The following is a 27,247-nucleotide window of genomic DNA, read 5'->3' on the forward strand; positions in this document are numbered from 1 at the left end:
CTCTCATGATGTATACACATTTGACAGCCAGGGTCTTTATGCGCCATTTCTCATTGGTCAGTTTTCCTAGTTATGTCGTGTGCTGCTCCAGCATCAGATCAAGATAACAGATCAGTGGAGTCTGATCCAGATGCGCATAGTACAACACCTTCTCATGATCTGGCTCCAGTGGTTCTGGAAGTGAACTTGACCATGCATATAAATAGTTCCAAAACCACCGAATCCTGCTGTCAGATGCAAATTAGGCCAATATATTTAAATATAAATCATAAAAGCATATTTAAGCTTATCAGTTCTTCATTGTTTTCTTCCTTTGTTTCAATATTTTTGGTGACAGATAATACACACAAGTTTACACAAGTGTATGAAGAAAATACACTCCAACATAAAAGCACATTTGTATAAAACTCTCTTTCTATCAAAATATTACCACTGAAACTCACAAACATGTACATTTCCCAATCAATGTAATATCACATTGTCATATTTTTGGTTTTTAAGTTCTACATGTATGAACTTGTGTGGGTTGTTTTCAAACGGCTTGCTTGTTTACATATTTTAGTAAGTGTTTTGCAACAGTATGCAGAGGAATTAAATATAGCATATACGAGTGACAAAAATGTGTGATATCCGTCTTTTCATTTTCATTTAAAGTACAAGGCAGGGGTGTATGGGGGTCCTCCCGCAGCGCGGGTGCAGGTGGCAACGCCCCCCACTGAAAACAAATTTCAGGGTTATGCAGGGGTCTAAAACTGCATATCCTGTGCCTAAATATGTGCCTTAATAGGGACACAAAATTCAAAATAAGTGTTAAACTTTGTTTATCATTTTTTATGATTTTATACATCCAGATTTAAAGAGCAAGTTTCTTATATGTGTCTATGAAAAGTAATAAAAAAAATAATTTATTTATTAGAATTTTAAAACCAGAAACTTGTCTTAGCACACAGTAATTTTCAAAGTAAGTAAAGTCCACGCATTTAAGCAAACTGTTTAGCTTTGCAATAATTTATTGCATAGAAACAGGTGGTGAAAGAAAGACAGAACCAGACATCAATGAAACAGAGAAATTATATTTCAGGCACAAAAACAAACAATGTCACATTAGATAGATACCATAATACAAAGTGAGAAAGAAGAGAAAAAAGTGAAGCAATTTCTAAATTAAAAGACATAAGACAAGAAGCAGTATTAATTGGTAGTAAATTTGAAGAAGTTAAGCCATGAGCTGTGTTTTGAAGAAGTTAAGCCATGAGCTGTGTTTTGTTTTCTATTTTTTTATGTATTCCATTTTTTCTTTTGTATTTTATACAAAAAAGACCAATTTTAAAGTTTCTAAAAATATTAATGAAACCAACCAGTCCTTACATTTATTTGTAGTCTTCCGAGATTCTGAGTATACATACTTTCCCATGTCGCCATTACCAAGTCAGAGAATGCGCATTAATAAATAAATATATTTTTAAAAATGCGCTTGCGATTTCGAACACTGTTGGTTTTACAGTTTTCAGAAGTTTGTTTCTGTTGCATTTTCTGTAAACATTAATGCGATTTCTACAGTAAGTCGTATCATTTTTTTCTTTCGTTTTTAATATTTTTTCAATTTTGTTAACTGTTGCTTTATTAAAATAAGTACAAATAACAATAAATAATATATTGGCATTTACTTGAACAACATAGCTTGAAAGTAAAAGTCCAGTACATAAATATCAGGTAATATGTATATGAAATGGAAAAACACGATAATTACTTATCAAATGGAAAAGAGTAACATTGAAACGGAAAATCACTTTGGTCTACAAATTACATTTATATACACAAATGGTTTTGGATATTTCTTATTAATTTTAATAATACTGGACATCTGGAGCAGCTTCCCTTTTTGGCTGGTGCTTATAGTCTGATATAAAACACTGCAATACACAGCTTACTAGCTTGAATTTGTATTAAATTAAAGTATGACTACTTACTGTAGAAATCACATCAATGTTTATGTAGGACCTTGGAAAAGGGTAAAAGATATTAACGTAAATTTTGCCAGAACGTGTCGCCACGAGAGGCACTCAGATCGATGAGCCAACTATACAGCTGGTGAGTGTGTAAGAGTAAAAAGTATTACATTTATTAATGCCTACATTGGCTTCGGTTCGCTTTTTTTTGTTTTGTTTTGATGTGCAGTAGACCGTGCAGACGGAGGAAGAGATTCGTACTGTAAATAAGTTTGAACATAAATTTCCATTTGACTTGAACTTCTTAAAACGCGAATTTAGGCAGTCTTCTGAAATAAAGAACCTTTGTCTTTAGTACTGTGCCTATTTAAACATAGATAGATAATCACAGTATGTGTTTATGTGTATTTGTACCTGCATTATATGTGTGTGTGTGTGTGTGTGTGTGTGTGTGTACTTTTTATCTGCACTTTGTGATTATGCAGCAAAAGATATGACCGGTACATCTTGTTGCTGATATAGTGATATTTTGCATTTAATAAAGACTGAATCAGCAAAACAAAGCACATACAAATAAAATAATCAACAGTCATATTAATTAATTGTGCAATGCGAATATCGTTTCCTTTAATTGCATATGCTAGGGTTCAGACCAATTAGTCAAGGCATAAGACATTTTACAATGCTATAACAGACTTACTGTATTTCATAAACTTCGAGTAAAAAAGACGATTTTACATAGAAAATGTAAGTTGTTTATTTAAAAAAAAAAAAAAAAAAAAGTTACACAATTTCATAACTCTGCCGTATGGTAACTGACAGGTATATGATTGTACAGTTCGACCTTCATCACCAACATCGCTTGTAAGCTCGAAACTGATTGGTCCATCGAAACACAAGTCTGGAAACGAAATGCCCTCAGAGAAGGAATGTTTTATTCAAATTACATACGTAATGAATTGTGGTAAATGCCGCTATTTTACTGGAAGAAAATAAATATTTTGAACACATAAAAGCATTGTAAAAACAGGGGGTTTTTTTTCTTTTTGAAATAACTATTTTAGGCAGCTCATCTGGCAAAGTAGACGGCAATTTAGCCGACTGCCGGATGGAAACGAGAAGGCTGGATATGATGCATAAAATAATTCTAACACTTACAGACGCACACGTTTTTATATTTAAGTATTCTACAATATTAGCATATTTAATCTGTAATAACCAAGCAATGCATGCTTAAAATGACAAACATACATCATTACAATGGGCTAGATTCTCAAAGCTATTTTAGAGGAAACACTAATTATGTTTTAAAATTAATAAACAAATAAGAAACTTAAGACTACTTACAAGCAATCAAATTAAAAGTCAGAGTTGATTATTTCATCCTTCCTTAATTTTCTTTTAATGAAGATTTTGCAGAAATAACTGAGATCAAAGTTTTATCTAATTAATTTTAGTTTTACTTTTGTCATATTGTATGACTGATTATTTAAAGTAAAGTAATGGATGAAGGATTTTAAAATACTGTACAAGTCTGGTAAAGTGTAATGCTCCAAATAATAGGGGGGATAATCTGAACCTAACCTAATTAAACTGGGACCGAAAGCAAGTCTCACCTTCAAAGAACTGGGTTGCAGATTCTTCCTGGGTGGACACAGGTCATCACATGGCCATTCAATTTCCTTATCGTCTTTCAGCGAATCATGTGTTTCCTGTGGAGTGGTTCTTTTCAGGGTCTCGTCAGAATCACTGAATCAGAAAAAGTACAGTTCGTTGTCAAAGTCAGGACAGAGTTTAAGATCCCCTTGTAATAATGTGATCTGCCCATTATTTCCCTACTAGCATGCTTCAGGTCTGCCCTGGAGCAGCCACCTTCTTAACATTTTACCGAACAGGGTGTAGTGTTTAAAACAAAACACATCTACCACCTGCTATTGTGTAGGTATTCCTGCAGTAGCTGGTTAAGAAATTAGCTGGGGTAAAATCAGAAAACAGACTTAATAGACAAATTTTTACTGGACACCGGATAACACCTGTGAAATCTTTTTGTTACCGTCTCAGCATCCAGTTCACAGTACCTGTTAATTGAGAAACATGTAATTAGCTTTGCTGTAGTAGGCTTTTTTTATTTGGAAACAAGCTGATGCTCGTGAAAAGTTTATGTAGTCTGACTCTGTATGTCCAGCTGAAAGGTCTGCTACAATGTCTTTCACTCCACTGGTACAAACACAGCATAAATTTTACATTTGTATTTCTTCCTGCACCTTGTTTCCTCTGCAACCAATTTATTCTTAAAGTAGCAACAGGTAGTGTATAGACTACACACAATAAATATTTGTATTTTAAAACGGTCAATATTCTAGGCCCATAAAAAGGGTTTATAAAATGAATATTCACACGCATAGTGAAAAAGTGATGAGAAGCAGAGTGGACTGCATATAAAATGGGAAAAAATAAGTTATTTACCCAGAAAATGGGCAAGTTTTATTCAAAGTGAGGCCCTGCTACGTTAAGTCAACCAGGGAGCCTTGCTTTTAACCCTTGCTTTAAATTTACCGCTTTAATAGAGAACTGAGAGACCAAATCATTTTTAAACATCATTCAATAAACGGCAGTTCAGTGGTTTTGCATAACACACAGAAATGGATGGCTCTTAATTTAAAGGATGTTAAACAGCTTGTAGACATCTGGTAGAAAGCTGAAATGGGTCATTCAAAATCTGTCTAACTAAATTAAGGGGGAAAAAAATTAGTTTCTCATCCTGGATCGACATGTCACAAGATAACTAAACTGACTTTGTAGGCTTGCCTGGGAATCCTTAGCTGTCAGTGGTGAATATGCAAAGGTCCAGCAAATTAAATCAGCCTGCCAACCTGTCAATTTCAAGCCTTATGACTGCATGAAAATGGCATCACTGGAAGATATAAAGCATTACCTTATTCTGGGTTTCCTGGCATCAATTCAACTCCTAGTGCAGCAGTGGCTAACTTTGCATGCAAATTTCAGTCAATAAGCCTGGAGCAAGACATCCCAGAATATTTCAAAGGATCTGACAGTAGTTTTTTTTTTTTTTCTGAATACCAAATCGACAGTAGTTGAAATTCAATCTCACATTTGCTTATGCTTTGCATATGCACACTGTCCCCTCTCTACAGAGCCAAATTAATGAGAGGCGTACCTGTCTCCGCTCATGTCCTCCCAGCCGTCTTTATTGAAGTTCTCAAACAGGCTGCTCATCTCCTTGATGGACTGATTGAGAAACGCTTGTCGGTGTCTGAGATAGCTTTTTCGCCTGGCTTGTTTGAATGTAACCTTGGTACCAGCTGCCCTCAAGCCACACTGGCAAGTAGCTCGTCTCTTTGTGGCCGAGGCTAGGGCAGCGTCCAGAGCGCGCTGCAGCCCCTCAGCTCGCCACAGTAACTCCTGGTTCACTTGCTTCAGCTCGTTAGCGTTTGCCACTTGCCTCTTCAGAAAGGCCACTCTCATCTCCAGCTCATCTACCATGACCCGCAGCTCGCTGCGCTCCCTCTTCAACTCCCGGTTCTCCTTCATCAGTTCATCTGCCTCCTCTCTGGATTCCTCCACTCTCTGCAGACGAGCCAGGGAAGCAATGAGTGTGCTTTTTTCTTTGGTCAGCTCCTCGTTGGTGTCTTTAAGTTTCTTTGCTTCCTTTTCTACAGCTCTCAGTTTCCTCTCCAACAGGTTGACCTTAAGTAAATAGACAAACAAATAAACTGCATAGATATGTATAGAAAATCGAGGGGTTTTCCCTTGAACTGAAGGCCACTTCACAACTTCCTTATTATTTGTATGTGTTGTGGAAAACTACATTCATGACAATGTTGCTTGCGACTTTTTAGTGGTGGAGAAACTGTAAAATCAGTACTTAAGAGAAATAAAAAAAAAAAAAAAAAAAAAAAAATCCATTTGGGAGTAAATTTGTCCTTAGCCTGGTTTGGTGGTTTTATAAAATAAATGTCCCATTTGTTCCAAGACTATTGCACCCAAGCATAAAAAGACTTAGAATAAACATATCAGGGTTGGGGTCAATTCCGAATGTATTGGTAAACTCCAATTCAATTCAAGAATTGGAATTGAAAAAATCTTCAGGATACAGAATTGGAATTTGAATTGGAATGAAAGGAAATAGAATTTAATTCCATGAAATTCCACTCATTTTAAAAAGGCTGAATGCCACATTTATTGTATACATCACTATAAACAATACTGATTGCAACAACATTAACAAATACAATATCTTAAGCATGGCTCAAAGCTTTCAAAACTTAGTTTGTTGCATTTTTGTAATGAGATGTTTAAGAGCTACAGTAGTCCTTAATTATTTGTTTTTCTTTATTCATCCATTTTTTAATCCTTTAGTTTTTCACTCCTATGTTGTTACATGCTCATTTTTAAAAGTTTTAAACCACTGCACCTGCAACTATTTACTAGCTGCTTCTATCAAAGTCTTTTTTATTTTACAAAAAGTATCCCACGTATACCTGTTTTTTGTCCAACAGTACTTAAATAAATAAATAAATATGTTAAACTGCACCTAAAAGGGAAGAAATCATTAATATTCATTGCCGAAATGTTTTTTGACTAACTACACACCATATTTTAAATATGTTCTAATACAGAGAAATCAGTTCGAGAAAGCCGAAAAAGCTTCTTGTCATGCCACCTCCACTGAGTTTGTAAAATAAAGAAGAAAAGAAAGTCGTTTCTCTTTAAGTCCTGGTGCATTCAAGTGACAAACCTATTAGGGGTGAATTCATGGACATTTGACTTTCACAGAAGCAAGAAAACAAAACAAAAAAAAGACTAATTCTCCATGTTAGATTTTTGTCAAGACAGTTAAAAAGAACAGTAAATGCCTGCTGGGTCTATACCCTGAGGCACTTTCCCTTTATTTTGGCACTGTCTGCCCTCTGGTATGTATGTTACCTTTCAAACAAAATTACAGTTCCTCTGCATTGCTGATGATAGACTGAAATAAACTTATTTCAATTACTCACTCATCCTAAAAATAAATTAATGTGAGCATTTCCCGTTCTCTGCGTTATTATATTTAACATTATGTTTGTCATTCAGTAATAATGAGATGACAGCCTTCATTACCTGACCATATGGCATTTGTTAGAAGTACATGCAAACTGCATCATCTGCTGTAAATTACTTCCCACAACTTAATTCACAGTTCAAGAAATACAGCAGTAAACTCCCAGAAACGCTGCACTAATAAGACTTCCGACCTACTTAAAGTCACACTACTCAATATGTCATTTCTAAGCCATTAAATGTGTCAGTCCTTCCTTAAAGCAGAGCTTGCTGGTGGCAGCTCACATGAAAGTTGTGCATTCTGTATTAAGTACCACTGCTTGTTAAATGATCAGTTATTTAATGTGACACTATTTAATCATCCTATCCTACATGTCATATATAATTGTTTTCTAGTGATATTTTTTTTCTTCTCAAAGTTGTAGGGAATGGTCTAGTTGTCAGAATCGCCATTTAAAAAAATATATATATATAAAATAATATATTTGCAAACAGTGTCCCTGTCTTCCATTAGGTTGGCATGTTTACAGCTGTAAATAGTGTGTGTCACTATTAGGGGTCAGTATCTCACAAATGGTAGTCCTGACTGCACCTGGAATGAATCAATACACAAGCAATTAGTTTGCATTACGGTCTTTTGGCCACTGAGAGAGGTGCCTCATATATTCATATATATATATATATATATATATATATAGGGAGAGACTGGTCCTCTTGTTTAGGGTGGCAGGACCATCCATGTTTATGAAGAGTGTAACTGCTACAGTGAGAAATAGGGAGCTGCTACTAGAACTAAACAAAACAGAGAGGAGAGGCTCTGTCTCACGGAGTGTTGGGTTATGGCTTGAAGTAGGTACTGTCAAAGTCACAAGCTTTGAGTAGGCTGTATTGATCAAAGCAGTGCACAGGGAGTTCATGCAAGATAGATTTTTCTACAAAGTGGCCACTTTATTAAAAAGGGGTGATTCTACTAAATTACCTCAATCAACATGCAGCTCATGTGTTTCATCTGTGTTGTTTCTTTAACATTTTTGATTAAAAAAATAAGTACGGTACAGATTGATGAAAAAAATCAATGTGTACATTCTAAAGTGGTTAAAAAAGGTGCATATCTGTTTTATGTATTATATATAGTTAGATATGTAGTAGTCTAATTTTATACATTTCACATATTTAACATGGACATTTTTAGTTGTGAAGTAAATGTTCTGAATTTAAAGATTTACTGAATTACGGCAAATAATTTAACCCTGCAAAGGTACTGATGGCAGGACAACTGTCACATTTTATTCTACCAGTTAAGCATGACACCTTTCAATGCTCAATTATAACTTATTTTTTGTTTCAAAGTATTGGGCATGTCTTCAAGACATTCCTTGTACCATCTTTAATGGCTGCTCCAGATTTTCTTTCACATTCTTTTTGGGCGTGCTGCTCTTGACCCCCGTGTCTTCTCCAAGCCTGAAGAGAAGTTCTGCAAGAGAACAAAGAGTATATTGTGACTTTGAATGTCCTTCTCAAACAATACCTTGTCATTTACAAAGGTTCAATTAGCAATAATTAGATCAACGTTCTTTTCATTTTGTTCTGGCCATTCTTGCAATGGCTTCCACCTACTCCCACACCCCCTAAGACATCACATAATTGTGTGAGATTGTTATTGGACCAGTTTTTAAATAAAAGCTTTATTAAGAGTATATGTCTGTGTTTATGTCTGTATGTATGTATGTATGTCCAAGTCTGAGGGTCAAAATAAAGTATAAAACAACAAGGAAAATGTGCTTGAATGCAGTTGCTCTAGGCCCTTTTTTCAACAAGAGTTTTTTTTAGCACAACTTGTGCAAAAGTACTTTTTCCAAAGCTCCTTTTCAAAGTTATTTAAAAGTCAGGGAAACAGTTTCACACCTTGTTTATCTTATGCACTGATGTTTCATAGCCTTGCTTACTTTGACACTTCTTTTGTACAGAGGTTTCTAATCTGGTACAGTGAGTAGTACTGTGCAATGTTTTCTGAACTCATTTTATTGTACTCTTGTGCAGTTTATTGCTGGTCATATAGCACAAATAGTCCTAACAGTAGCACAAGTAAGTGCAGCTAAACATAGGCAAATGCAGAACAATACATCTTTTTCACTGTGAACCAAGCTGGGGCTTACCAGAAGCCTGAGCTATGCAACTGAGGTCACACACAATGAACATGTCGAGTCACATGTAAATGATGGGGTATTAAGAGGCACTGTATTTGAGTTGAGAATGGCGTATACAGAGGTTATGGTTTTGTTTTTCTTAGTTTTCATTCTTCATATACTACTGAATACAACTGAAATGCAACGACGGGCACATTACGCAAAGAGGAGAATGCTTCTCAGAGAGAGTAGTAATTTGTACTTCTCGCCTATGACTCGCTGCCCGCCATGTTATTCATTTTCCAAGTGTACAGACCGATGCAGTTATGACAAAAACCATTAAGCCCGCCCCTGGCCCTATTCGGCTCCGATCCAGATTCAGATGTGTTGTGAGGCCAGAGTTTCACGGTTTAGTTCTCGCTCGGCTCAACAAACAGCCAGTGCAAAACCACTTGGATGTGCCAGTGAAAAAGGGGCATGAGGGTTCCAGCCTCTGCTAATCACCAGTAGACAGTTCTTAACAACGTTCACTATCAATTGGTACAATATGTGTACTTGGATTTTTTCATTCCATGTGTGCAATAAGAACTGGCAAGGGATTCTGTAATTTCTAAGGAGCACAGTTTGTGTCCATTGGGCACATTTGTAATTCTAATATCTTAAAATAATGTTACTGTCTGAATTTAAGTAGTTTGGAGCAGTCCATTGAAGCTGAAGAATTTAGATGTCTGTGTCGCACAGTAATTCTGTGACATAACATCTTAGCAAAAGCAATCAGTAACACTTGCCCAATTAGTGTTGACTGTTTAATAACAGCATGCTTTGCTGTGATCCGTCTTTATTAGGGTACTGCTTGATTGCAACAAGTGTATGAAGTCTCTTTGTGTGTTCAGTTAGGTTTCTCTTAGGTCTAGATTTCCAAAGACTAAAACATGCCAAAGAATAAAGGCAAGTGAAAGAAATGCATTAATATAGAAATCACTAATAAATGTGTTACATGCATTCTTTTACAGTTTTAGATTAATCTTTGTGTGTTGTAAAATGTTGTAAATGCATACAGTGCAGCATTTTACAGTATTGCGGTTTTTCTAGGATAGTATTCAAAATGTGCATGTTGTACAAGGGATGTTACCCAAGGTAGCTCAGTGATGCAAGTTATACGCAGGGTATGCATTACAGTGCACATTTTGAAAAACAGCCTTGTCTATTATAAACAGAAGTTATAGGGTGGAGTTTTGGTTGGAAGGCAGTATTGTGTACTGAATGAGGGCAACACTCAAAAACCAAAAAAAACCATTATATATATATATATATATATATATATATATATATATATATATATATATATATATGTTTGCTTATAACCATGGACAATCACATATTCAATATACATTGATTACAAGAGGCTGCTACTAAAGTGCAAGGAACAGGGAAAAAAGGGGCATTGTGGGGGAAAAAGGCATATGGAGCATTCTTCTACTTTTATCTAAAATGAACACTAGTTAAGCTGAAAATACTAGCTGACAATGTACAATTTTGTTTTGTTTTGAAATAGAACAAATTCAAGTGTTTGTGCAGTGGGTAACAACCTGGCCATTTACTATTTTTGATACAGTAAACCGAAAAAAGAAAATGGACATATAGAAATTCTATCGATTCCTCAATTAGATCATTGGAAGTTTACCAAATAGTTGCTTCCCTCTGTGTTGTATGTATTCCTAACATTTTATAAGATTTTGGAGGAATACAACACAAGAGGCATCAACAACGAGTAATATGTTTTGTTTCAAACACAACAGTCTGTTCAGAAACACTTTAACTGGATTGTCTATATTATTAGGCTTCCAGGCTAGAATGGCCGGGAAGTCTATTGTTATAAGGATTTTTATTATTATTAGGCTTCCAAGCCAGAATGTCTGGGAAGCCTATTGTTTCTGTTAGGATTTTTTTTTTTTTTCTTCCGCTCTTTTTTAAAAAAATCTCTAAAATCAACACGCAACTTGGTAGGGTGGTAGGCACCTAAGGGAAGTGAAGGTTATATGAAGGTCATAGGTCACATGGCATGGTGGCCATATTGGACTTTTCAAGACTTTTGCACAGAGATGTGAAACTTGGTGCAACAGACGACCCTCATGGCCTAGATTTACGGTTGTTCAAAAGAAGTCGGTTGGTCACATGGTCTGGCGGCCATATTGGATTTGTCAAAAATATTCAAACTACTTCTTCTCTGAAACGGTTATGCCGATTGAAGCGAAACTTTGTATACATAGCCTTGGCAAGGTTGCCTATTAAGTTTGTTAAAAGCAAGTCGCTACATAAATAAATGGCTGCCATGAGCCAATCAAATTTCAGCTATGGTCAATTTGCATATATTTGCACATATTCACAAGTCTGAAACCATATCTTCTGCTGTAAACACCTGGAAGCCTTAAAGTTGCCTGCAACGTCTAGTTATTATTATTATTATTATTGACAGAATATTTCACACAAACAGGACAGCCTTTTTAAAAGGTCTCCATAATCCTGTGTTAATTTGTACCCATTCCGCCCCTCTAAACCTTTATAGGCTAGTTGTGGTAGCAATTTTATTAGAGGTATATGGGTGGGACTGTGGGGTGGCACTGCTGATTTATTATTCGATCAAAGAGGTCTCTCGCAGTGTAAATAAAGGAACACATTCAGATCAGCAAAAATTGAATCTTCCAAAGGATTATCATAATTAACAGGATGAAAGAGAAACAGATAACAATTAAACAGTATTGTGTCACACTGTCACTGTCAAATTTTTTTGTAAAAAAAAGAATCATCATCATTATCATCATCATCATCATCATCATCATCATCATCATCATCTGGATAAAAAAAGATTTATTGTACATTTTTACTGAGGTTTTTTTTTTGTTAAGTTTGGAGTTAACTTGAATTTTTTTAAACAAAAGAACACTAACTGCTGTACAGGTCATGTTTGTTGTCAGACTTTAACATGAATGGCTAAACAAACAAAAATTGCATGACCCTTTTAGATCCAGAGTAAATTCTGCAACAAAGACAGCTGCCCTTCACAGCTGTTTCTTATTGCGAAAAAGTAGAGGGCTCTTTGTGGCTAGCTTTATTTGTGTGAAGAGTCAGATGGGGAAAGGGTTAATCACTAGAATTCTGCTGGCTGCTAGTGAATGTTTCCTCAGGAGGACTGGCTTTGATACATTTCTCAACAGAAGCAAAGTGTTCTACTAGCCAATTATAAATCCCAAATCTGACTCAAAACTAAATGATGCTGTGATGCTGAGCTTTACTTTTTGTAACCATTTAACTTATTTGTCAAGTCTGATACCCAAAACGGATCAAACTGATAATTGATAAGTGACTTCTATAACAGAAAGTCTAACAGATTAAACTTTTATTTTATTTTATCTGTAGCAGTCAAGTAGAGACAATAACCCCTTTTTTTTTTTTTTTTTTTTTTTTTTTTTATAACAAAAACTTTTTGGCAATTCACACTTTATTAAACTTTTATATTGCATCCAGTAGCCAATTTGTTGAATCCGGTTACAATGTTAAATATTTATATACCAGCATCCCAGGTCAGCTAACCTTTTGCATGGAGAGTGCTGAGGGCAAAGAATAGTATACATTCTCTGTTGGTTAACATTCCTTTATGCATTAACAAAGGCTAACAAGTTTGTGACACTAAATTAGCCTGTTCTTTTTGTCTTCTGAGTATGTCACATCCAAGTGTATGTCCTTTATGTGGCACTATACACAGGATACTTAAGCAGAGAGGCAAATTATCACATACCCTCACAGCTGGGGAATATGTACCTCGGCTTTACAGTGATATTAATCCGGTCGCTCCCTAGTCATTTCTTGTACACATTCCCTCAGTGGTCAGGGGTACTGCATACATTAATAATGAACCTTTTTAAGACCTACTGGAAACAAAGAATAATATGGAAATGCTTTTCATCTACTATTATTCATTTTGATTTCCATCCAGTCAACATGTTTTACAGAATAAATACAAGCATATGTGAAAGAATGTTTTATGGATTATTTGTATTGTCACTCCTGCTTTTATATTTAATCGAATTCAATTTGTATAGTTAATTTAATCAGAAAAGGCACAAAGCACAGAAAACTGTAGGTCTTAAATTTAAAATGCAGACAAAGAAAATACTGATGCATAAATAAACATTGCATAAAAAATACATGGATTTATTTTAAGATGATTACTGTACTTTTTAAATGTCGGAACAAAATCAGAACATAAGAGAAAGTTTTGTAAAATTAATAAATATTTTAAAGACTGTTTCCAATAGGTGTTATATTTTTTTTCTTCAATGCTCAACAAAAATGTAATGTTTTTTATTTTGTATAGTCCAACCTGTTTAAAAGACCCTTTTCTATGAGCAGGTTTAACTGGATTTAGTTTTATAAATTGCAAAAGCTCAATAATATTGAGATTAAAAAAGGAAATGGTTATTAATTGTGGTGCTGTGGTCAGGTCCACAAAATCTGTAATACACTGTCAGTGCACTTCCAATAACATGAGGAATTCATGAACAATCATTACCAGTTACGTCAAAATATTTACTTGTTTTTTGCACAATTTTCTGGCACAGGTACAGAAAGACAGGCCACGCTATTTACCTGGTGCAGAAAGATGGGCCAATGTAAAAGTGTACTACATTCTTTGGAACACATGAAATGCCCAATTAAGAACTGATTTAAATCTTAAGATGAGTATTTTAATTCTATCAGCAGACCCGTTGTTGAAAAGCCAAGCCAGTCTTTCTGCACCGATGCCTATTTTCAACCCCTCAAACCAACAACCATTTTTGGCAGTTATCTGTCCACAACCAAACAACTACAATGTACAGTACGGCCATCCTAGAATGATCAAATGAAACCTGCTGAATAATATTATGCTGACATATTAAATACCGCTTTGTAGTTCCATATATTTAATGAAAAACTGAAAAGTGACATTTCAAAACCTAACATGAAAAATACACGATTTCCAAAAAGACGTCACAAATCTTGACACATTACTAAATTCTAAGTAATTAAAAGGTGACAACTAGAAGTGGCAACGAGTAGATTTAAGCTGTGCCAGCGTGATCTTTACAATAGATTTCGTAACTTTAGAGCAAGCCATGCGGAAGTGCTATACCTCCTCGGCAACACGCTCAGCCATCATTGCACTTCATAAGGAAGATTTTAGCACTCATCATATAGCCAACAGAGGTTATGCTAGCCAAAGCACAGTATATCCATCCAGAAATATAAGAAGACTGGAAGCTGTAAAGCTGCCCCCAGGTCTGGATGCCAAAAAGTCAGAACTGCTCGTCACGATCGCCACCTATGCTGTTTAAGTTTGAGAGATTGGACGGTCAGTAGTGGCCACTTACTGCAGCAATGGAAAGCATCAGTGCGCACCGTGAGAAGGCGTCTCTTGGAGAATGGTCTGGTGTCAAGGAGGCCTACTAAGAAGCCCCTTAGCAACAGAAACATCAGAGATCGCCTGAATTTATTTCGCACATACAAAGACTCGACCAAAGATGACTGTGCCAAAGTCATTTTCTCTGACTAATCCCCCTTTAGCTGTTTTAGAAACCGGAGGTGGATTAAGAGTTCGATGGCGCAAAAGAATAAAGATACAAGCCAGAGTGTACCATCCCAACGATGAAGCATCCAGAAACTTTTTTACCAAAGGCACAGGATCACTATACACGTTTTACCCAAAGGGACAGCTCTGAACAAGGGCTGGTACCTGAAAACACTCCAAGATCACCTCCTCCCTACAGCTCAGAACCATTTTCCCAGTGATGATTTCCAAGATGCCATCGAGCCAAAATTTGGCGGATCTCAATGCTATTGAGAATGTTTGAGTTCTGATCAGACAGGAAAATCAGGATAAGTCAACCATGCAACCAGAACTAACTGGAATCAAGTGTAAAGGCTGCATAGAGGAATCTAAAGGATAACGCAACCCTTCTGTGCCTCATTGAGTCCACGTCTGAGAGGATTAAGGAAGTATTAAAACACAATGGAATGCACTGGAAATACCAAGTACTACTATTATGGCTATCGGTAGACTTTTGCAATATCATTTTGTAGTTTCTTTGATTATGATCTAAATTATGTCCATATAATTTATTTATTTATTTATTTTTTTATGGTCTCAATCCTCAATCTTAAAGAGACCAAGCCTAAACAAACATCAGAGATACTTTAATTTGCATAATAATATTGATTGAAATTGAAGAAAAAGTAGCCAATTCATTTGCATTGCACCAATTTGCATAATGTCAGCATCTGCCAATCCATTTTGACAAGGCAAAATAAATTGTTCACTGAACACAGGGAAATGTGTAGCTGTTTGTCTGTTTCCAGTGAGCACTTTCTCTTTACCTTCTTTCTCCTGCTGCAGACACACATTGAGCTCCTGAATTGCAGCCTTGTCAGTCGCAGTCTGCACCCTCAGCTGATCAAGCAGCTCTTCAAGGTTTACCCTGCAAGAAGAGGCAGGGGTGTGGGCCCCGGTTTTAATAGTGTCAGCAACTTGACAGAACAAAAAAACAACAACAACAACAACAACAACAACAACAAATGTCTACAAAAGAACAGGTGAATTTGTTGTAATGGCAAGATCCACAGATGAATTATAAAGGCTGCTACAAGGGACATGATGAGGAAAGCAAACAACATAAACAATAGATTCTAATAGAACACAGCAACACAGTTAGTCAGTTGAGAAGGCCTTCAGGCATTATTGTCGTGCCCCCCCCCCCCCCCCTTTTCTAACATATAAAAACACAAATATTGTTGTTTGTAAAATTGAAAAAACGCTAGCTCACTGTAAAATTACTGCAGAAAAGTGTAACTTTTAAATATTAAAACACTGACACAGGATTTTTTATATATATATATATATATATATATATAAATTGAATGTAATTGCAAAAAGAAAATGACAAAAAAAAGACACACAACCATAAGGCAAACGCTTAATTTTTGTTGTTTCTTATGCTTCTTTATTTTAAACTACAGTAAAGGCATGAGTACTGTACTGCAGCCTATGCACTGCACAGGGAAAAATAAGCTTGTCTGTATACAAACAGCGATGTGCAAAACTCAGTATGTTCCCTTTTTTTAAAAAAAAAAAAAACCTAGTTTGATTCTTTTAAATGGCAGATTCGCCACACAAGTAAAGAAAACAAATGCTTCCAGGTAACGTTAGCAATTTTTGTTTTGTTATATTAATACATTTGGTGGCACTTATTTTTATGAAAGTAAACGTTCTCAAATTAACATAAATGTAAATAAGAAAAAAATATATATGTATTTTCTAGGAAAACTACAGAATTTATTAATATACAAATTATAATAGGTGTATTTTTATACACATATAGTGCCTTGCAAAAGTATTCAGACCCCTGACCAATTCTCTCATATTACTGAATTACAAATGGTACATTGACATTTCCTTCTGTTTGATATTTTATTTTAAAACACTGAAACTCAAAATCAATTATTGTAAGGTGACACTGGTTTTATGTTGGGAAATATTTTTAAGAAAAATAAAAAACTGAAATATCTTGCTTGCATAAGTATTCAACCCCTGTGCTGTGGAAGCTCCCAGTTTACACCGATGAAAGAAATTGCCCTAACAAGGACACAATTACCTTACCATTGGCCTCCACCTGTGAACCATTAAAGTTGCTGTCACATTTTCTGGATAAAAACCCCACTGTTGAAGGATCATTGGTCAGGCTGTGAATCTGAAGTAAAATGAAGACCAAAGAGCATTCTACAGAAGTTAGAGATAAAGTAATACAAATGCATAGATTAGGGAAAGGGTACAACATAATAACTGGATATCCCAGTGAGCACAGTTGGATCAATAATCAGGAAGTTGAAGCTGTATCACACCACCCAGGCACTGCCAAGAAAAGGCCGTCCCTCAAAACTCAGCGCTCAAACAAGAAGGAGACTTGTGAGAGAAGCCACAGAGAGGCCAACAATCACTTTGAAGGAGCTACAGAGTTCAGTGGCTGGGAGTGGAGTAATGGTGCACCAGTCAACTATATCAAGAGCTCTGCATAACACTGGCCTGTACGGGAGGGTGGCAAGTAAGCATGTCTGGAGTTTGCCAGAAAGCATGAGAGTGACCCAGCTGCGATGTGGGAAAAGGTTTTGTGGTCAGATGAGACCAAGATAGAGCTTTTTGGCCAAAACTCAAAGCGCTATGTGTGGCGCAAACCTAACACTGCCCATGCCTCAAGACACACCATCCCTACAGTGAAGTATGGTGGTGGTAGCATCATGCTGTGGGGATGCTTCTCATCAGCAGGGACTGGGCATCTTGTTAAAATTGAAGGAACAATGGGATGGAGCAAAATACAGGGAAATACTGCAGGAGAACCTGCTTCAGTCCGCTAAAAAAAACTGAAGCTTGGGAGGAAATTCACCTTTCAGCAGGACAATGATCCCAAGCACAAGGCCAAAGCAACATTGGAGTGGCTCAAGAACAAAAAGGTGAATGTCCTACAGTGGCCCAGTCAAAGTCCTGATCTCAATCCCATTGAGAATCTGTGGCAATATTTGAAAATTGCGGTCCACAAACGTCGTCCAACCAACCTGAACAACCTGGAGTAAATCTGCCAAGAAGAATGGGCCAAAATCACTCCGACACTGTGTGCAAAGCTGGTACATACTTACCCCAAAAGACTTAAAGCTGTTATTGCAGCGAAAGGTGGCTCTACCAAATATTAATGTGTGGGGGTTGAATACTTATGCAAGCAAGATATTTCAGTTTTTTATTTTTCTTAAAAATATTTCCCAACATAAAACCAATGTCACCTTACAATAATTGATTTTGAGTTTCAGTGTTTTAAAATAAAATATCAAACAGAACGAAATTTCAATGTACCATTTGTAATTCAGTAATATGAGAGAATTGGTCAGGGGTCTGAATACCTTTGCAAGGCACTGTATATAAGTTTGTTCTGGGCACCCACCAGAAAATTAAAAACTCAGCGCATATACCGTCTAGTAATATATATATATATATATATATATATATATATATATATATATATATATATATATATATATATATATATATATATTTTACCATCGCTTACAGTGTACATTACTTAGGTATACATAATTGGACCACACAAGTTCTGGCCTACCAGTAAAGCCTTCACATATTTAAATTAATTTGAAATAGGTCTGCCAGGTTACACAAACAGTTAAAAAATATACTGTAACAAAGATCCTAAAATTCACTCTTGTAATAATAAAAAAGATTAGAAACTATGGCTAATTACCTGACTGCAATTAGTTTGTATCCCTGTTAATGGATAATTAAGAGGAATGAAAGCTGTGCTCAAAGATGCACTTTCAAGTTATTATTAGGGCCCAAAGAAATCTGTAGAGAATTTAGGCAAAATCCAAAGAGATTTTTTCACCTGAAACATGTGCCGATTTCTTCTTTTACCCTAACTCTGCTGAAAACATGTGTAAAGTTGAGTGAAATCCACATAAATGATCTCTTGATATCCAAAGCAGAGTCTTAAGAACATAAGAAAGTTTACAAACGAGAGGAGGCCATTCAGCCCATCTTGCTCGTTTGGTTGTTAGTAGCTTATTGATCCCAGAATCTCATCAAGCAGCTTCTTGAAGGATCCCAGGGCGTCAGCTTCAACATCATTACTGGGGAGTTGGTTCCATACCCTCACAATTCTCTGTGTAAAATAGTGCCTCCTATTTTCTATTCTGAATGCCCCTTTATCTAATCTCCATTTGTGACCCCTAGTGACCCCTTGTTTCTTTTTTCAGGTCAAAAAAGTCCCCTGGGTCGACATTGTCTATACCTTTTAGGATTTTGAATGCTTGAATCAGATCACCGCGTAATCTTCTTTGTTCAAGACTGAATAGATTCAATTCTTTTAGCCTGTCTGCATAAGACATGCCTTTTAAACCCAGGATAATTCTGGTTGCTCTTCTTTGCACTCTTTCTAGAGCAGCAATATCCTTTTGTAACGAGGTGAAAAAACTGAACACAATATTCTAGGTGAGGTCTTACTAATGCATTGTAAAGTTTTAACATTCTACCCATCAAACTCATTAGTTAAACCTCTCCAATTTTTTTTTTTTGTACTGTAGCTTAACATTAGTGGTATCTGCATCAGGGTAGGATAAATTTCAACAATCCAGATAAACCAGCAGTGTCATTTTACCTCTAGCCACAATCTACATGCCAGTTAATGTGTTTAAAAAAAAAAAACCAAAAAAAGCAGCGACTAAAATTACACTGTAGCTCCTGGGATTTAAAGCTATCCTGGACTGCTGTGACCTGCCATAATGCTATTGAAGCAACCAGCAATCACGAAGCATAAAACAAATGAACTGATAGGATCAGTAGACAGCATGTACTTCACACATACTTCGACAAAAGCATTTGATGGGCCGTGGGAAATTCAAAGCAATGGCCCATGTGACTGGAAGCTTTAGTGGTAAAAGCATTCTAAATGAAAGGTGATCTAATTTCATCCATCCTATTAACACGCCACATTTATTAATTTCTACTTTCTCCCATGGTACTCCCAACACGACTACTTTAGTCCAAAATGAACTCCCAAAGAATATTATATTTTTCAGGTTTTAAAGTGCTTTGAGGATTTGTCAGATCCTTTGTGTAAGAAGTTCCTCCCTCGTGTAAATGTCTAGACGTAAACGAAGCAGAAGGTTTTGGCAAAGGATTACTGATGCAATAGCATCCGTACTACAGAAAACCAGGTCAGCCATGAAAAGAAGCTATTTGTCAAAAACTTACAAAAAGAGAATTTCTCTTGACACATTCTTCTCGCACTTACCCTGCCTGACCCTCAACATGTATTATTATTTGTTTATTTAGCAGACACCTTTATCCAAGGTGACTTACAGAGACTAGGGTGTGTGAACTATGCATCAGCTGCAGAGTCACTTACAATTACATCTCACCCGAAAGACGGAGCACAAGGAGGTTAAGTGACTTGCTCAGGTTCACACAATGAGTCAGTGGCTGAGGTGGGATTTGAACCGAGGACCTCCTGGTTACAAGCCCTTTTCTTTAACCACTGGACCATTTAACAAACATGTCTAAACCTACTTAACCTACAGTATAAGCCTACACTGTACATCCAGTATACATGCATATATATATATATATATATATATATATATATATATATATATATATATATATATATATATATATATATATATATATATATAGTGACCAGCTTTTAGCCTAAACAATTTTTACCAGTGACATCAGTGCAGTACATACATTTTGTGGAAACATTATCACCAACAAAAAAAAAAAAAAAATACATAAATAAAAGAAACATACATTTAAGATGGTGAACATCTGTCAATAAGCGAATCATGGCACAAGTAGAAGTGGACAGACCAAGGCCTGTTTAAGCGCTTGGCATGTTGAATTAACCCATACACAAACCACACTGTAGGATACAAGCCAATATCCACTCCACTCAAGGTCAGAGTGGCTGCCTTCGAGTGGGCTTTCTGGCCCCCCTGACCTTGAGCAGACTGGAAATCAGCTTGTGTGTTAAAGCATCTAATACTATGTTAATATATATCTAAAAAAAGATTAATTTAATAGTACAGCTTTAATATATATTCAATGTATTGCACATGTTTATATTTTCATAAAATAATAATTTGGATCTTCAGTACGGTAACAGTTCAGCAAAAGATTTAAATCTCTTATCGTTCATCTGATGATATATTGTAAGCTAACCGTTTCGCCACCATCAATGAACTCTAACTTCACTTGGCCTTCCGAAGACATTTTCAATATTGACATTATTTGCTGATGAAGATTTTTTTTATTTTTATTATTATTAACACTGATGTCTGTTCATCAACAGATTTTTTGGATGAGGTTCCATTTTATTTGATTTTTTTAAATCATTATTTTGGACATCACTCATGAACTGACGTGTAAAACCAAGCTGTCCTGCCTGGTTTTAAGACCCTGCCCATTTTTTACTGATCCCAGGTAATGCATATTCAAACTGAGGCATTCATTATTTGTACGTGTGTGGGGACTATTGGGTAGGCAGGGGGGGGGGGGTTAAATTCCTCCCTGCAAAAACATGTGGGGATGTGGCTCGGTGTATCACAGGTGTTGCAGAGGAGAGTGATGGCGAAGGCAATGCGTTGCGGTTTTGTCGTGTGATTACTTAAAACACCATCAAGTGAGATTATAGGCCTTATATTCACAGCAACGGTACATATACTCATTGCAACTGCTCTGACCTTGACTGATGCATTCACCTTTGACATCATAAATAAATATTAAATCTATTGCAAGACAGCAAGTATATCACCACCTCAGGGCTTAGTGTTTTCCACTATACACCTCAACTCCAGTCCATATGCGAATTATTGCATTCAATAATTCTAATGTTAAAACAAACATACAAGCAGTGGTACCCAATGATGCAACCTGAAAATCTTAAGAATATTGGAGCGCTAATCAAGATTGTATATCAACTTTTGTGTTTTAATTTTCTTACCTATTTTCAGCATTAGACACATTCATACATTAATAATGCCCTTCCTTTCTTCTGGAGATGTTCATTGCTAGTATTATTACATTAATACAGTGCTAGTAGTTTCTATTTCAATTTGGAATATGCAGAATATGCAGTTATGAAGCAATAGAAGCCAAGGTGGCTGGTACAAAATCACTTCTTGTACTGTAGCTGACTTTCACTACAGTGACATAGATGCAGTCGGGTCATGTGATGTATTACGCAAGAAATGATTAGATACCAGGAGAGACAATTGTAAGTGACTCTGCAGCAGCAGCTGTGATGCATAGTTCACCCTCTAGTCTCTGTAAATCGCTTTGGATAAAAGCTTCTGCCAAATGACTAATTAATTAATAGTAGAAAAAAAAATCTGGAATTAAAAGTATAAAATAAGCAAATCAAAAAGATACATGAAAAGGATATATGTGATAATGCCACTAATGCTGAAAGATGTGAGAAAATGGATAGTCAATACTTAAGTACTTTAACATCTGTTGTTAATCCTCTATGGCTTTGGTTAACTGCAATCCCAGGTTATGTGTACTAGAGCTACCAGCTACCAAACTACATTCTTAGTGGTAGCAGCTTTTCTCTGGGTGACTAATATTGCTTCTTTGAGATGTCTAATGCCAGACTGTTGCTTATTAAGTCTGTTTAAATGTCTATTAAGTTATGAGATACAAGCATGTAACATTTTTTTTAAATTTAACACTGCTATTGGGGACCCAGGAGCTAGTTTCACAAAGCTGGCAGCAGTCTGTTCAATTATTATTATTATTATTATTATTATTATTATTATTATTATTATTATTATTATTATTATTATTTATTTCTCATTATTTTTACATACAATTACCCATTTATACAGCTGGGTTTTTACTGAAGCAATCTAGGTAAAGTACCTTGCTCAAGGGTACAAACAGCAGTGTCCCCCACTGGGGATTGAACCCACAACCCTCCGGTCAAGAGTCCAGAGCCCTAACCACTACTCCACACTGCTGCACAATTGTGTTTAATATTTTAGAAAAAAAAAAAAATGATGATGATGATAATACTAAATTCAATTTTAAATATCTATGCGTATGTGAATATCTCGTGCATGTCCGTTCTTAAGTGTTACTAAATATTTGAATTAAATACCCATATGGTGTTTCAGCTGAGAAAAAAATAAGAAAAAGTTTAATTTTCAATGTAAATAGTGTTTCTGCTCAGAAAATGTTATGTATGATGTTCAGAAATAAAAATATTAAGTTTTATCAGATTGTTTGTTTTTCATTTTCATATTGAAGCCGTTTTAAAATGGAGCCGCACATTTTGCGGGTGCGGCAGTTGTATGTAGTCCAAAATCTCGGCGGTTCTAGTGTTAATAAATAAATAATAGTAGTGCTAGATATTTTAAGTGCCGCGAGACTTTATTCCCTCTCAGCCGCAATCATTAAGGTACACTGCAGCAAGGAAACAGTTTTGAAAAAAAAGAATATATTAAGTCTGTCTAGGTGTTGTTTTGCAAGCGGTGACTTTCGATTTAACTCTTAAAACTCAGCCCCATTCATTTTGGGGCGCCAGCGCACTCAGGAATCGTAAAAACCACCTACCTGGAAGATGTATTCAGTATGTGTATGCGGTACTCCTAGCCAGAACTACGATTGCATGAAGTTAAGACTCTCATCATGTGACAGAGTTCACAGCTTAGGTTTCGTTGTGAGTCTATTGCTCCGTCCTTGTAGCAGCTAGACTGAAAGGGGCGGTATCGTTGGAAAAGCTTAGAAGCTCAGCTTCCCCCCCCCATGTTCCTTTCATATTGAGGTTCAATGGTGCAGTGTTTTTTTTTTATTTTTTTTTTATTTTTTTAAGCCACCTATGATTACAGTACATGCAGTGACCAAACATGATTATTTCGGAAAAACGTATTTTTTTTTTTAATATATATTCTCATCTCTACCACATAGTATGCATGATCCTGTTGCAACTTACATAATATGAAAGAACATTTTGTGGCCTTTCATTTGACATGTTACATGCATGCAGTACAAACTATCCAGTAGTTAAACATACATAAATGAACAGTGAAAAACAGGCAGAAATAGGGCTGACTGTAAAGAGTTAAAAATAAAAATAAATGGAGTGCTGGTTAAAAAGAAAAGCACCCTTTTCTTCTGCTGCATGCAAAAACTTCACATCAGGCAATGGCAAAAGCAATGGAGAGTGCTCTGTCTCACAGTGATCAACAGCTTAGGTCTCCTGAAAGCAGCTTATTTTAAAGCAACACCAGTGTGAATGATGATACAGTATATATATATATATAGTTTTCTATATGCAAAAGTGCCTTTTCTTTTGCTATTCCCCCCCTAAAATTTTGGAATCCCCCTATTGGCTGCAGCATAGGGGGGAAATCCCCCAGCACACAAAAAATGAAATTCAAGCTCTGACACTGATTTTAAATTTGGAATTCTATTTATTCTGGATTTAAATATTAGTAATGAAGAGTGTTTTAGGATCTCGCAAGTGTTATCAAACCTGGACTGAAATATTCAACCTCCAGACTTGCTGTGTAGTGTCCAATAATTAATTAATGATTTAAATCGAGTTCAACCTCAAAACCCATTTGCATAAACACACAGTAATGGGGAGTGTCAGATTTTGCTTATTGCTGGTGTTTCTCCATAACCATGTGAGTGATACAGTCATGACGCCCACCATGTTTCACAGAGAAGTCTGTCCGGTAGTATTCACAGTAGACGTGAGATTGAGACACTCGACTTCGGGATTCCTATTTTAATAACGGATAAGTAAGGCTGGGATTTTGTCACAGAAATTTGTACTAAAAATCACGGAGCAGTCACAGTAAAGGGGGAAATGGTGTGTGAAGTCACAGGGATGAAAATTCAATTTTTTTTTTTTTTTTTAATACAATAACATAAGAAAGGTTACAAACGAGAGGAGGCCATTCGGCCCATCTTACTCGTTTGGTTGTTAGTAGCTTATTTATCCCAGAATCTCAACAAGCAGCTTCTTGAAGGATCCAAGGGTGTCACCTTCAACAACATTACTAGGGAGTTGGTTCCAGACTCCCACAATTCTGTGTAAAAAAAGTGCTTCCTATTTTCTGTTCTGAATGCCCCTTTATCTAATCTCTATTGTACAGTACAATAAAATTAGTCTGTCTAGAAGTAGGAAAAGGGAAAATTAATCTAAATATTTATTTATTATGGTTCTCAACATCATGTTCAAATTTTAATCCTGTAAATCGGTAAGCTTCACAATATATACAAATATAAACAAATGTTTGTTTTACATAACATTTCGTGGGGTTTCTACAGGACAGCAAACAAAAACTGTAGGTTTTACATACCTTTAAAAAATAACGTTTTAAGTTTAAAAAGACAGTCTCTTTGTGTGCATCTGTTGCTTCTGCTGTGGTACAGTTTGCAGTCATTTTACATTGTGGTTTGTTTGTTTGTTTACATATTATTCTGATACATGTTGTACATGTTTGATGTCTTTCTGGAGCGCCGGTCATCCCGAAGTACATTTTTGTATGCAGAAAATGATTACAGCAAGAGCTGGGAATCTCGGTTCCATGTTTTTCCAGAATTGTTAAACATTGTCGCATTTCATTTCACTGACAATTTCATAGTAAGCACTGTATTCACGTTGTGCTACACAGTTGTCTTCAAACAGTAGAATGGCCTCAAACACTTCTTTCTCGCGTAAAGGCAACATTTGAGCAGCTGTTTCTGAAGGACCCCTAAACTGGTTCCTAAGCAACCCGGCTCAAAGCTTTTAGTATGTCAGTTAAAATGCCACAATAAAATACAGTATTATTTAAGAACCATTAATTCTTAAAAAAAAAAAAAAAAAAAAAACACACAGTTAAAGTTAACACACATGGTATTGAAATAACGTTCAGGGAATATCCATTATTTATTTATTTATTTATTTATTTAATAAAAATCCTAGTATTATACCCCTTCAACGTAGCGCCGTAGTAGAACCTCCAAAACAGTAGCTGCTACGGCCAAATCGTAGCATTTGGCATCTCTGTCATGGGTTGATTAAGAGAGACAAGGAAATCAGAGCTTATTTTCTCTTTGCAACACAGGATTATATTTATATTTTAAATAAAAATACATGTTTAGTACAACATGTGTTACTTTCAAAACTACACAGTTAACAACTATATAACAAATGTAAAATGACAGTCATAATACAGTCAAACTAATTCCATACCACTTCTGGTAATGTCACTGTGGCAAAGTGCCCCGCCCCTGTGTGCATTTGTGTGTTCTGTGTATGTATGTATGCGTGCGTATGTTAATGTTGGTGTATAGTCATTGGTACACGGGATATAAACGGGTCTGTGTTTCACGTGTATTTAGAAAGGTATATTTGTATTTAGGCACGGGATTGCACATCACGCACGTGCATTTAAAATATAATATGTGAACACGGGGTTTCACGTAATGAATTCACGTGCTGGGATTCAAGTGAGTAATTAATTAGTAATTGAATCCCAGCACAACAGTATAAATAGATGCACGTTTCTTGCACTCGGGGTTAGGTGTTCGGTGAGTGGAGAACGGGAGAGAGAGAAGGAGTAAAGTAAATCGTTAAGAACGTAAATATTAGTGTTATCTGCTCACCGTGTTTTGTTCGTCTGTCTGTGCACTGTCTAGTCCGTTTTGTTCGTCTGTTTATTTTGGCTACAAGTGCCGTGTCCTGTGTTTTGTTGTTTCAAACCTTTTATTTTCTGTCTGTTATTAAATGCTGAGCGCGATCACGCGCTCAGCCTAACCAAAATCCAAGTCTCTGTGTTTGTATTCCTTCCTGCTTCTGGTCTGACGCCACCCACTCTGGCCGTCTTTGTGACACGTGGTGTCCTGCGTGGGATCGACAGCGCCTCCAGGACTCAGGCCAGAGCAGGAACCGCAGTTTGGATTTAAAAAAAAGAAAAAAGAAAAAAAAAAAAAAAAAAAATGGCAGAAGACGCCATCAAAGTGCGGGACTGGATGCTGGAGAATGCTGGGCTGGAGGCCCAGTCTCTGCCCATAGTCGTCCAGGCCCTGTGGATGATGGACTGTGAGAGATGGGAGGCCTATCAGGAGGAACACACCCCAAACACCTTGGAGGAAGGTGTGGAGTTTGTCCTCAGCTACCTGGAGGCAACCATAAATGGAACAGCAGCCCAGGTAGCAGGACCACCAGCAGAGGAGTACCTGCTGTCCCCATCTCCAGCAGCAGAGGGTGAGTACCTGCTGTCCCCATCTCCACCAGCAGAGGGTGAATGCCTGCTGGTTTTGCCTCCACAGCCCAAATGGGAGGAGCCTGAGCATCCACAGCCCAAATGGGAGGAGCCCAAGCGGAAGGAGCCCGAACGTCCTACGCCTGAGTGGGAGGAGCCCGAACGTCCTACGCCTGAGTGGGAGGAGCCCGAACGTCCTACGCCTGAGTGGGAGGAGCCCGAACGTCCTACGCCTGAGTGGGAGGAGCCCGAACGTCC

The 27,247-nt window shown here is 36.5% G+C and overlaps 1 protein-coding gene across 1 annotated transcript in view; it reads right to left on the reverse strand.

The window, feature by feature from the left end:
- Positions 1–27,247, reverse strand: part of cntln (centlein, centrosomal protein) — a 158,815-nt gene that overhangs the window by 54,385 nt on the left and 77,183 nt on the right. The window contains exons 15-18 of the mRNA XM_059031625.1: positions 15,548–15,648; positions 8,393–8,484; positions 5,128–5,657; positions 3,566–3,698 (exon numbers count right to left, since the gene is read on the reverse strand). Coding sequence (XP_058887608.1) covers positions 3,566–3,698; positions 5,128–5,657; positions 8,393–8,484; positions 15,548–15,648 — 856 coding nt within the window. The remainder of the gene's footprint in view (positions 1–3,565; positions 3,699–5,127; positions 5,658–8,392; positions 8,485–15,547; positions 15,649–27,247) is intronic.

Source organism: Acipenser ruthenus, chromosome 1 (genome assembly GCF_902713425.1).
Source record: "Acipenser ruthenus chromosome 1, fAciRut3.2 maternal haplotype, whole genome shotgun sequence".
NCBI lineage: Eukaryota > Metazoa > Chordata > Actinopteri > Acipenseriformes > Acipenseridae > Acipenser > Acipenser ruthenus.